Raw genomic sequence first — 13762 nt, 5'->3', positions numbered from 1 at the left:
AGTTTCCTGAGAAGATTGGTCCAGTGTCTTAAATCAGTGCTTCCCCATCTTTAATGTACATGTGAATCACCTGGAGATCTTATTAAACTATAGCTTCTTATTCAGTAGGTCTTGGGCCATGCCTGAGAATTTGCATTTCTAACAAGCTCCTAGGTGATGCTATGGGTTCACATTTTAAATAGTCAGTGGAATAATTCTGCATGTTCTGTTGAACTTCTCAGATGTTTTGGAAAGCTCGGCCTACATGTGGTTGAGATACGTATTAAGCCTTTACCATAATTATAGTTATGACTAATGGAACTACCTCCTTTTATGTGAAACACAAAATCCAGTTTTAGCAATTTGTATTCATTTTATAGCCACTCTTATAGCAACTACAACATATAAGTGATAAACCTCTAAATATTGGTGATGTTATTGGCTTCTAAGTACAATAACTTACAGAAATAGTTGAGTTCTGTGGCATTTATATTTCTCTGTTATTTGGAACATTAAATTGTAGAAATAATCTTTTAACATAGCTTCTACTGTATTTTTACCCTGAAACACATTTCATACTTGTATTCATAGCATTAGTCCATTGGAGTAGTGTGCCACCAACCACTTAAACTGCTCAGTATTCAGTAAACCATATTGTTAACTAGTTTTTTGAAAAACAAATGATTATTTGGTCTTTTTACATATGCCAGTGAGTAGAGTAAAGGGATCACGCTTAGCAATTTGTTGTAAGTGATCATTGCGATATATAGTTTGGGAAAGAAAGCCTCAACTCCCTTGATTTCCACTACTGCCTCTATCTAAAGAACTTCCTGGTCATATGGCTTAGCCCAGGTTATAACCCTGCATTAGTTTTTTCCTGATCCATCTTTAATATGGACGTATAAATCCTTGAATAAACAAAGGGACTTGGTGAATTATAAGGTCTGAATTTTTCTTAAATGACAACAAGATTTCATACAAAGTACTTAAAATGGGGGGAAAAATCCCCTTGTGTGGTGAATGTGAACAAAAAGAGCCATGGTTATTGAACTTAGACACGTTTTCATTAGTGTGTTCTGACTTTTTAAATAGCTCTTGTGTTGATAGCCCATTCTTTCTCTCTTTTTTTATTAATGTTTCTTAGTTTAAGAAGTGGTATTAGGAACAAACTACTCAGTTCTCAGTATCCTTGTTTTTCAGACAAACGTCATATCTGAACTAAGTAAATGGAGACTTAATTTTGTTGACTGGCACCGAATGGAAATGAGAAAGGAGAAAGAAAAACATGCAGCACATTTAAAACAACTGTACAATCAGATCAACGACTTGAAGGAGCTGCAGAAAGCTTATGAAGTCTCCATTGGAAGAAAAGATGAGGTCTTTTTTATATCTCCTTACTTTAATTCGAATTCAGAAAATGTCTTGCTAGATAATAAATGCCAGGAACTGGTGGTTATTTAGGCCATACAAGATACAAAGGGAGTATCACTTAAGAAGTTGATAGAAAAATAAATTCATAGCTATGGGATTTATTTTTCCTGTTAAACATACCAGTGTAATGTCATTATGTCTTTGCTATCCACTTCATTGAACAAGTTTCCATCATCTTGATGTTTTGAGAGTACATGCTAGATACGAGTACACTGGTTTTTTTATTCCTAATTTTTTCTTTCTTCCTAAGTGCCCTTGAGAGAACGTCAGGGAACCAGCATCACTCACATTTTAAACCATCTTGTCAGAGTTCATTTTAAGCATCTCAGATTTGATCTGTGGAATGGTAGTCTTTCTTCATCTTACTGATAAACCCAGAAAACACCTTTTATTTCACTTTTTGTTAGCCTCTTAAGAACTTTGAAGATAACGTTCAAGCCTGTATTAATTTGCGTCTCCCAACAGCACCTTGAACAAAGCAGATGGACAAGCAATCTGTGGCTCCCTCTCTTCCCCCTCTGATACACTTACGGATAGGGTGGTGGCTTTCAGAGAAGAGGGACTCGCAGCAGGCACCTCAGCTACTTGTCTGCAAAAATAGCACTCAAACATTTTATTGAACTAAATAAATGTTATGTGTTTTAAAATAAACGTTTCTTTTGGTTTTGCAGGGTGTGATGTAAAATTGAACAACATAGTTTACTCCCTTGAAACAGTGGATTCTAATGTCAGTTATTTTCTCTGTTACTTTCAAAACTCTGCTGTAAAGTTTTAAAATTTTGTACTGTTTCTATTTTGAAGTATTACTCACAAAAAGAGTATATATTATCATGTTAAGTTAATAGAAGGTAATCAAGTGATTAGCCATGTGCCACCATCCAACTTAAGAACTGGAATACTGCCAATATCTTAGAATGCCTGCCTTTTTCCTCCTTTGGGAATTATTTAAAGAACCAGAATAAGTATATCTCGGTAAATATGCCCAGCTGACTAAGTCTGTTTTTAATGTGGCCATTTTAAAGTATTTATTTCAGTTATTCATTTTTTATAAGAGAAAATATTTTAGGATTTAGAAGCTTTCATAGATTTTTTTAAAGGACAGGATAGTATCACTAAATAAATACATGAAAATATAACTATTAGTTTACTGTTGTAGGTTTGTTGAATGCAGAAAACCATGTAACATATATTGGGACACTTCTATACTCAAGATAATAGCAAGGGCTGGACAGATAATTAAAACCTGATCCCTGCCTTCAAGTTGAGTGAATAAAGAATTATCATTAAGTGAATAAAGAATTTGTGTATATGTAACAAAAGTTTCAATTTTTCTTGAATTAAACATCAGTGATTAATTTTTACGTACATAAACTTTTTATTGATGATTAGTAAGATATACATATGGTGTATATCTTTTTTCCTCCTTTTTTCTCCCTTCATTCACTGATATTTAGTGTATTTATGTGGGAAAGTGTTTTGGTTTTTTTCAAGATAATAAGGAGGTTACCTGGATGAATATAGTAGCGATCAATAAGTATTCTCTCTAGTGTTTTTGATATATGAGAAAATCACTTTACCAGTTAATGTTATTGTAATATAAAAAAATGTACAACCATTCGTAACAATTGAATTAATTGCTGTGTACAGGTGATTTCTAGTTTGTCTCATGCCATAGGCAAGCAGAAGGAAAGGATAGAGTTGATGAGAACATTCTTCCACTGGCGAATTGGCCACGTCAAATCCAGACAGGACGTAAGTATGAAAAATAGAAGACCACTGACAGATATTAGACTTCTAAACCTGAAAGTGTTTTGAATCACCTATTAGAACTCTTGTTAAAGTTTTTACAAAGACAGTGATTTGATGTGATTATTCATTTTCCAATCAGTCAAAACAAATCAACAACTTAATGTTGCTTTTAATTTCAAAGGAGTTTGATTTTCATATAGTTTGGAAAAAATACCTCGTAGATTTTATAGGCCTGTCAGTACATTGTTTGCTACTTCATAGTTGATTAGTAAAGATCGTACCTAAATTACGAATGCTGTGGCAATGGAAACCTTAGAGCAAATTTTACCTCAGATGTGGTTATGTAGAAAAAGAATTTATAATCTATAACATATCGTATGCTTCCTACTTGAAAAATGCCTGAATGCAGCCACTTCAAAGGGAGAAATTATTGTATTTCTATATTACAAAATAGCGCAAATGTTTATTGTGTAGACTTGCCTTATAATGGGACTCAAAGAAAACCATTCCTGTATAGCTTTTTAAAAATTATCTTTAGTTTGTGTGTAATTTAAACTTGAACACCTATTATTTTAATTTAAAAAACCTGAATCAGTACGTCAGCGTAAATAGTGAACTGAGAGAAAAGGATAAACAAACCCCTGCCTCGAAAGTGGAAAAGTATTAGAATATGCATATATTCCAGAAAAGATGGGAATAGAGACCCAAGAGTGTATGAGTGATATGTGTGTGTATATATGTATTATTGTATAATCTCTGTGCATCTAGTTTCTAAGGGATTAGTTTGCAATTATCATTGATGTATATTTGTGATCATTTTGCTTAAGTCAACATTAAAGCATATATTTAGGAAAAATCTATTATATCCATGGAATAGGATTTCTCCTTTAAGAATACTTACTTTTTTTCATTATTTTATTAACCCCACTAAATTGTATTACATCAGTAATATTAAAAAGATCTGTTTTAAAAATGAGTATACTGTATTTTGAAAGTAATTTATTGACATAATGAGAATACATATTTATCTTTAAATATTAGCCAGAATAGTAGAGACTGCCATCACTTTTTAAATTGCTTTTCATATTTAAGAAAGTTGAAAATGGAGCTACTTCTTCAAAAGAATTTAAATTTGTTGATACAAGAAAAATAGCTTATATTCCTCTTTGATCGATTTGTCACCATGTGTGATGGCAAGATACGTAAATTAATCTTGCTTAGGATGGTGGCTACCAAATTGAAGAGAAAGCTGTCCCATCTGAAGCCACAGCCACCACTTTTTTTTTTTCCCCTTCTCCCTGTTATACTCCTGGTCCAACTTTCAGCTGAAAGGTCAGGCAGATTCGTAGCTATGATGGCAAGTGGAGAATTACTTATTTTCTTTCATTTGGTGTTTTGTTTTCCCTGTTCTTGATCAGTGCATAAAGCAATAATGTAATGGCTGAGAACTCAGCCTCTGGACTCAGGCAAGTCTGGCCTTACCCTTGCTGCTCATGTGACCTAGGCAGTTCCACGACCTCTCTCAGCCTGTTCTGTCTGCAAGATGAGAATACTATGATTATACAGGACTAAATGACAATGTGTGTAAACAGCTTACCACAATTATTATTACTACCAATATAATTGCCCGTAATGTGTTTCTGAGGTTTTATATTACTCCCATTTAGGTTTATGAAGGTAAACTAGCTGACCAGTACTTCCAGAGAACTTTATTGAAGAAAGTCTGGAAAGCTTGGCATTCCACGATACAGAAGCAGTGGAAGGATGTGGTGGAACGAGCTTGTCAAGCAAGAGCTGAGGAAGTTTGTGTCCAGATATCCAATGATTATGAAAACAAAGTTGCTATGGTAAAATTCTTTTTAGTTAAATTTTTCATTTTAATAACAATAAAGAAGATGGGTAACATCAGTCACTGTTAGTTTTAATTAGACTGAGTAACCCGTTTCTCCAACCCCATTAAATGCAGTAGAGCTGCACATGAGACAGTTGGGAAAGGGCAGCACTAATAAGGCAGACTTACAGACTTCTTTACTTCTTTAAATAGCTATGACTCTGCCCTCCAAACTTGTGTTGAATCTTTTGTACGTACATTTCTTTTGGAAATAAAAATCGCCCACAGATACTAATATCTCTAGGACATACTACTTTAAGTTTGCCTTTTATCTACCAAAAATGAAAACCAAAAACAAAAATGTTTATCTTCATGTTAATTTATAAACAGTGTTCTTATAAGATTGATAACGGTTTTTTCTATATCTTGAATTATTTTTCCCAATGACTTTTAATAATAAAATTAGCATTGTTTCCTTAGGAGAACATTTGAGCCCCAAAATGAAATAAAAACCACACAAAAGAATTCAGCAGGTCTCTTGAAATCAAATACTGAAAGGATAAAAAGATTATCATAGTACTAACTTCTTAATATTAAAAATAAGTTTCATGATACAAATAACATTCTGCACTTCAAAATTACATACAGAAAAATGCAGTCTTTAGGTTTGGTCTGTAGGAAAGTGTGCCATACCTGATGTCACTTTGCATTTTAAATCCTATAGATAACATTCAGTAGAAAAAAAATTCCGTTACCATTTCAGGCATTTAGTCACTTTTTTTTTTTTCCCTGAAGGTTTGAGAGCTGCTGTCTGTGGCTCTTAATTTGTTTTGTTTAGTAACCTACATAAAAATTTTATGGTAAGACAGCTTGTATCTCTGTTTAATTTATATAATTAAAACATATCACCAATCTGCAGTGGAACTGGTATAAAATGCCCCTTGTTTGAGCCTTGACTTTATGGTTAGGAATGAAAATGGTTTGTTGATGGAGATGATAGACGTAAGAGGCACCTTTTAAAATAAATCCAGGCACATAGCAGGAGAGGTGTGGCAAACCATTTTTAATATTTCACATAAAAATAATTTCACAATATAAGTCTACTTTAATAATAAATATTCTTCCTTGTGTCTCAAATCTTTTTCATTTGTATTTTTCTTAATTCTTTTTATTTTAGTTATCTGGAGCTTTGGAAAATGCAAAAGCTGAGATCCAGAGAATGCAGCACGAAAAAGAGCACTTTGAAGATTCCATGAAAAAAGCTTTCATGAGGGGTGTGTGTGCATTAAATCTCGAAGCCATGACTATGTTTCAAAACAGAAATGATACGGGTTAGTATTTTATTTAAGAATCTGTGCCTACTTCCCAAGAGGATTTGAGGAGATTTCAGTGATCGGTATGATCTGCAGTGCTAATTTTCTACAGTGGAGAAGTGTCATCCAAGTGTTGGTATTTTTGATTTTATGGTTAGTCATATCTAGTTTTAAATATTCCTGGTATCTCAGTCATGGTTACTTACGGTATCTTAAATCTGAGCAAGTAAACCGCCAACTCTTTACTTAATAAGCTTAATGCTAAAATAGTGATTTTAATGTATAACATAATTTTAAGGCTCTTTTAGTTTATACTTTTAATGCCTGTAAGTGCAATATATTTTATCTTTGTTTTTCCTAACTAGCCAATTTCCTTGTACTTTTTTTTTTTTTTTTTTTTTAGTTAAACATTTCTTATGCAGTCAGAGTCCCATTTTAGAAACTAGGCCTTCCAAGTCTACGTTTAAGAGAAGCCCAAACGAAAACTCATTTTCAACAGACGTTAAGTATAGGCCTGTCTATACAAGTCAAGTAATATATTTCAAAGACAGTCCATGTATTGGCTGGGAGCTGAGTGGTTTGTGTAGTAGTTGCTTCAGCATGGCCTAGAAGAACACATGACTAGAAACTTTCACCACTGTCTTAGCCATCTAGTGCTGCTATAACAGAAATACCATAAATGGATGGCTTTAACAAAGAGACATTTATTTCTTCACAGTAAGGTAGGCTAAAAGTTCAAATTCAGGGCATCAGCTACAGGAGAAAGCTTCCTCTCTCTGTCAGCCTTCTCATCAGTCTTCCCCTGGACTAGGAGCTTCTCCATGCAGGAAGCCCCGGTCCAAAGGACATGCTCTGCTCCCGGCACTGCTTTCTTGGTGGTATGAGGTCCCCCCATCTGCCCGTTTCCCTTTCGTTTTTATCCCTGGAGAGAGAAAAGGTGGTACAGGCCACACCCCAGGGAAACTCCCTTTACATTGGATCAGGGATGTGACCTGGGTAAGAGTTACATTCCCACCCTAATCCTCTTTAACATAAAATTACAATCACAAAATGGAGGACAACCACACAAGGGAATCATGGGCTAACCAAGTTGGCACATTTTGTGGGGGACACAATTCAATCCATGATATTCCACCCTTTGGCCCCCCAAAAAATCACATCCTTGCAACATGCAAAACATTCATCCCATCATATCATAGTAGAAGTCTTAACTCCAAGTCCAAAATCCAGAAATTCCTCTTCATCTGTGAAATCTAGGATACAAATTATCTGCTTCCAAAGGTACAATGGCAGAACAGGCGCAAACTAGACATTTCCATTACAAATGGGAGAAACTGGAGGAAAAGAAGAGATAACAAGCACCAAGCAAGTCAGCAGAACACATTACATTAGCCCTCAAGCCTTTGAAAATAATCCTCTGTTCTCTGAGACAATTTGCACAATAACCCTGCCTTCTAGACCCTAGGTATTGGCCACACTCTCCAGATTCTGAGTGGAGGCCCCTGGCCCTGGGCTTCAGCTCCGCCTTCCAGGCCTACTGGGACTGCAACTCTGCTCCCATGGCTTTAGGCACACCATTCTTCTAGTCCATCTGAGTGGCAACTCTGCCCTTAGAAACACTAGAGGCTGTGGCTCCACTCTTTGAAACCCCCAAGGTCATAGCCATACCTTTTGAGACTGAGGCAGCTCGGCTTCCTGCATTCTTTGTCTCTTCAATTTCTGCTTCCTGGTTTCTTGCCCTTTCAGCTCTTCGGGCATCATGCCTGCATCTGTCCTGCTGGGGTAAGTGTTCCAAAGCTCTGTAGCTCTACCAGTAAGTGCCCAGAGGCACCCCACTCCTCCAGAAAGCCTCTATGCATAGGCATCTCAGCTCTCTTGCTCCATGTGTCGGCTTCAGCACCATCTCATGCTGATCTCCTGGGTCTGCTGCTTCCGGTTCTGTGCCGCTGCTGGTCCTCTGCCACTGTTGTTCCTCTATCCATTCACAGTTTCAAAACCACTTCCACATATTAGGTGTCTGTTAGAGCAGCACCCCACTCTTGGTACCAAATTCTTTCTTAGTTATCTAGTGCTGCTATAACAGAAATACCACAAGTGGATAGCTTTAACAAAATTTCTTCACAGTAAAGTAGGCTAAAAGTCCAAATTCAGGGTGTCAACTCCAGGGGAAGGCTTTCTCTCTCTGTCCGCCTCCTCATCAGTCTTTCTCCGGATTACAAGTTTCTCCTCACAGGGACCGCAGGTCCAAAGGACTCACTGTGCTCCAGGCACTGCTTTCTTGGTAGTATGAGGTCCCCCCTATCTGCTCAGTTTCCTTTCCTTTTTATCTCTTGAGAGAGAAAAAAATGGTGCAGACCACACCCCAGAGAAACTCCCTTTACATTGGATCAGGGATGTGACCTGGGTAAGGGTGTTAAAATTCCACCGGAATCCTCTTTAACATAAAATTACAATCACAAAATGGAGGACAACCACACAGTACTGCGAATCATGGCCTAACCAAGTTGATATGTAATTTGGGGGGACACAATTCAACCCATGACAGCCACCAATTTACAGTGAGGTCTGTTTTCCTCATTGCACCTTAGTTTACTTCTCTAAACAAAGAGGGTAATAAAAACCTTCCTTACCAGCTTCATAGAAGGTTCTTGTAGGGATGCAATGAAATATACTTAAAAGCACTTTAAAATATACTTTAAAGTTCTTTAACGTGTAAGATGGGAATCATGATAATATCACTGTAGTCTTAATTCAAGTCAGCCTCCTAATTTTCATGCAGATACATGAACATTTTAATAGTATTCTCTCATATTAAACCCCCTGTGGGATTCATAACTTATTTATCAGTGAATTCATTTTGTAACATCATTTACATGACTTTAACCTAGTGTATAACTCCTCTGTGCTTGTCATGCCCTCATTTTAAAAAATAAGAAAAACATTATTTAAATTGTGCTTGCTGTAGATAGTAGAAGGTTTAAAGCAAATCTCTTTTTTCTGAAGCAGTTGTGGTGTGTGGCCTATATGCAAGTTAAAAACTTAGAAACTCAAGGCTGAATAGTTTCTCTTGCTAACACCCAAATGAGTGTTTGATTTCTCCAGTAAATAGTCTTCTATTTAAGTTTGAAAACAAACTCACCACCTCCAATGATTGAATAGTCTGCTTTCTGTTCTAATTATTAGCAAGTTGTATGTTGTGTTATGTTGAAGAATTTATCTGTTTGGAAGAAATACTGAGTATCACAAGTAAAGAACAAATAACTTGTTACATTCAGTTACAAGAAACTTGCTTCTTATAACCTACTTAAGAAAGTTATTAGTTGACTTAGGACAGTGTTATACTACCTTAGTAAATTTGGTATCTTAAATTTTAAATTCACATACAAGTGTGTCTCCTGCAGGCAAAAATCTATAACAGAATTTGGAAAAAATATATTCTGTTAATTAGACAACATGATTTGTTTTGCCCCTGTTGCTTTTAAGTCTCTGTCATCTGGAGCTAATGCCAGGTTCTGGCAGCCCGGCTGCTTTGAGTGGTCTTATGCTTTTTTATCATAACAACAGGTGATAAAGATGACAGGAGTGAGACACACACACTAGCAGTAGTGCTGGTAGAGCTACAAAAAACAAAAGCTCACTGTCATCTAATGCTGGATTTGCTCTGTGATGTTTAGGTTTTTGTGTCATTTTAATAACAGCCATTTTAAAAAGTATGTAATTCTCACAAGAAAAAAAAATTACTTCTGGCTCCCTTTCTTCCATTAAACCAATTGTTTTTATAACGCAAGGTTTCAGTTGCAGCTGTCTTCTTAGACCAAAACAAATATCTAATTTTTTTTGTCCTGATTTTCTAATACATAGGCATTGCATCTCATGTTGTATATCTTAAATCTTATTGTAAATTAGAGATGTCTATTAAGAAGGCAGACATGACAAAAATAACCTTAAAGTCTTATAGCTGTCAATTTTTTAAAGCAACTTATTTTTAGGTACAGCAGAAAATGCTTTACAACTGAAAAAAACTGTCCCAGTAAAGTGAGAGTAATATTCATCTTACAGTTATCTGAAAGACAGAAAGTGCTGGATCAGCCCACATTAGTGCCAGTTGGTCATTCACCTCTCTCAGGGTATCCCAGCACCAGACCTAATCTCTGTAATGGTTCCTCTGAAATATAAAGTATCTGCCACTGATCTAAAAAGAGACAATCAGAATCACTTTCTATCAAAAACAGGTCGAGACTCAGGTGTGTGTGTGTTTTGTTTTAATAGCAAAAGCAGCATTTTATATTTAAATAGTACCTTTCATCAGAGGATATTAAAAAAAAAAAAAACCTACACACACAATTCTCTTAAATGTTGCTAGTGAGGTAACTACTACTCTACCTATTTTACATAAAGTTGTCTTAGAAAAGGACTTTAGAAGCCCAAATTTCTGGATGGAAAGAGGCCAACATAGAAAACCATTTAAACACAGGTCCTACGTAATGCCCTCTGTTCAGATATTCTGAAATAGCTCACTGACTGAATTTCTAAACCCTCACCTCAGTGTTTGGTACCACATAAATATGGTTGTAAGTGGAGACTTTAACCAAATTCTGATACTAGAAGAAAATCTAAAGTTGCAAGAAGCCCTTTGTCCTAGCTTTGGAAGCTGTCATTATTCATTCCTAGATAAAGATTGGAAACCCTTGGTGGCGTAGTGGTTAAGTGCTACGGCTGCTAACCTAAAGGCCAGCAGTTCAGATCCACCAGGCGCCCCTTGGAAACTCTATGGGGCAGTTCTACTCTGTCTTATAGGGTCGCTATGAGTCGGAATCGACTCGATGGCAATGGGTTTGGTTTTTGGGTTTTTTGAATAAAGATTATTATATGTCACTACAGTCAGTTAAATGTGGAAATACAATTTTGATTCTTGACTTACATAATTGCTTCCAAGAACGCATTTCTCTTACACTGTCAAAAGTGAAGATCTCAGTTTTACTTATTGATTTATTATTGTTTGCTGAAAAGTCAAGAATAAAAATACATCGTTTTTGTTAGGAGCAATAGAAAGAAGTGAGAGAGTACAGTGATATTTAAAAAAGTAGTTCTAAAGATCTAAATACCAGGCCATTTTGTCTGAAATAATGGAAAAGAGCGTAAATCTTCAGGCTCAGTGTGACTATGTTATTGTATTGATTGTGATGGCGTACATCTTACCAAAGTCCCAGCTGAGTACATCATTTATTTTTATCTTTTACGTAAGAGCAAATCATTCATTAGCTTTTCCCCTTTGAGGGAAGTGGTCTCAAGTCTTCAGTGATTGATGCTGACATTTACCACTGAATACCAACAGTGTTATTTGAACATTATATCCAACATACTAAAAATATCTACATTGATGTTAGGACCAAATTTTACGTATTATATGGTTTCATTGTTTTGAGAATAATAGTAATCTTGACTTAGGAGATTTTTAATGAAATGAAATTGTGATTTATAGGTATGGACATGACGGGTACTAAAAAGGAAGAATATGGTCCTGGTGTTCAAGTAAAAGAACCTTCTGCTCATGTGGATTCTTCAGCTCCTCTGATGCCCTCAATGGTTCTGCAACCACCACGGCCACCAACACCGGCAGCAACAGTGACAGCAGGAACCGCCAGCACCGCTGCCGTCCCCTCTGCTGCTTCCATTACCTCTGCTGGGGCTGCTTCTGCTGCTTCTGTTCACGTTCCTGTTTCTGTCCCTCTTGTTGCAGGGTCTGCAGCTACTACTGCACCAGAAGAAATGGTTAGTACAGTTGCTATAGGTCCCATGTTATGAAAATAGTTCAAGAACTTGTTTATAAATTGTATATTTTGAACTCAGAACGTACTTTCCCATGGAGAGAAGACGCTACATGGTATTTAGGCCAAGCCACAGAAAATATTTCATATACAAAATGGCAAATTACTTTTGTAATGAAAAATGATAGTCAAAACTTCTATTACAATACCCAAGCCCTTTGCCATTGAGTCAATTCCAACTCATATCGACCCTACAGGACAGAGTAGAACAGCCCCATAGGGTTTCCAAGGAGCATCTAGTAGATTCGAACTGCCAACCTTTTGGTTAGCAGGCGAGCTCTTAACTACTGCACCACCAGGGCTCCTCTATTATAGTAGTGGCAATTAAAACCAAAATGAAGAACTTGTTAAAGTTTTTCAAAAAGCATAGAGAAAAAAAGATTTAATTAGAGAGTTGGCAGCAGACTTTTTTTTTATTATTCTGAAGGAAATTTCTGAGTATTTAAAGGGCTTAGGAGGTTAGTGGCTCTATGGCAACAATTACAGACCAAAGCACATCACGTCTCTGACTCCTTGGCCTCCTGTTATTAGACCTGCATTCTTCATACACTGTTTTTCAACAGAGAAAGGTTAGGGATGCAAGCCAAGTTTGTGAGAATCACCTCTGCAGGGCTTTTTTAAAAACACTGTACCCTTCTTCCCTGTTCTGGCTAGGCTCTGGCATACATAGTTTGATAAGGCTCCTTAGATGATTCTGATTTTCTTGTCTTCCTTTTCTACCTAACCCCTAACTACTTGCATAAGAGGAAAGAAGATGGCAGGCTAGTTTTTAGATCTTAAAAGTTCCCCTGGTAGCCGTCAGAAGGTGTTATTGCTCTGGACAGCTCTTTGGGAGGCATTGAGTCAACCAGGCAATTGGTCGTCTTTCGTATTCCAGCTGACTTGAATGTCTCCCAATTTCTACCTTTTGGGAGCTACTAACTCTTTTGAGATCTGTTATTTATTATGTTTCCTCTTAACCAAGGAGATGCTAGATACTGTGTCATATGGGGCATGGCTAGTAAGAGAAATCTGAATGTGTGGGGGATCTTGCCTTAAAAATAAGACACTAAAATTTGTCTGGACATGTATTCAGCTGTGTTTATTTTTCATGATTACACATTTTAAGAGTAATCCTATACAAATGATCTCATTTAAGTAAGCACAGTGAGTATTTAAATTTCTGGCTTGTTATTCACATTGCATATTCAGATAACATGCTCAGCTAGATTTGTCAAAATTTCCTTCTTAAAATGTGACTACACTATTTGTACATGTGGATTTACCTATAAACCTGAATATGCATGAGAAGAGCTAAATGAGTTTGTTTACCACCCTTTTTGTTTTACCACCGTTCTTGAAATAATTTATCATCTGGGATGTTCTTGAAGTCTTTGAAACCTGAAAAACACAGTATTGTATAGACAGACCCCTACCCCACGCCTAATAAGCTCTCCCCTGCCCCTCCCCCCCCACACACATTATATCCCTCTCCTTTAAAAACATATTCAACTTTATTCATATGAGTACAGACAGCCTTTAGGGCCAAGGAGGAAGGAGAATTACAATCAAGTCAATCTGTAGGTATAATGCTAGTTTTATTCTTTCTTTATAAAATTGGAATACTCAGGTTTACATCAAATATCTCTTTT

General features: G+C 36.3%; 1 protein-coding gene across 5 annotated transcripts in view; it reads left to right on the top strand.

The window, feature by feature from the left end:
• POC5 (POC5 centriolar protein) overlaps nucleotides 1–13762 on the top strand; it is a 39875-nt gene that overhangs the window by 16838 nt on the left and 9275 nt on the right. For all 5 annotated transcript variants that reach the window (XM_049865954.1, XM_049865971.1, XM_049865963.1 and 2 more), the window contains 5 exons: nucleotides 1180–1356; nucleotides 3058–3162; nucleotides 4827–5006; nucleotides 6168–6321; nucleotides 11786–12075. In XM_049865954.1, coding sequence (XP_049721911.1) covers nucleotides 1180–1356; nucleotides 3058–3162; nucleotides 4827–5006; nucleotides 6168–6321; nucleotides 11786–12075 — 906 coding nt within the window. The remainder of the gene's footprint in view (nucleotides 1–1179; nucleotides 1357–3057; nucleotides 3163–4826; nucleotides 5007–6167; nucleotides 6322–11785; nucleotides 12076–13762) is intronic.

The sequence above is a fragment of the Elephas maximus genome, chromosome 2 (assembly GCF_024166365.1).
Source record: "Elephas maximus indicus isolate mEleMax1 chromosome 2, mEleMax1 primary haplotype, whole genome shotgun sequence".
NCBI lineage: Eukaryota > Metazoa > Chordata > Mammalia > Proboscidea > Elephantidae > Elephas > Elephas maximus.
This window is presented reverse-complemented; position numbering and strand designations above follow the sequence as displayed.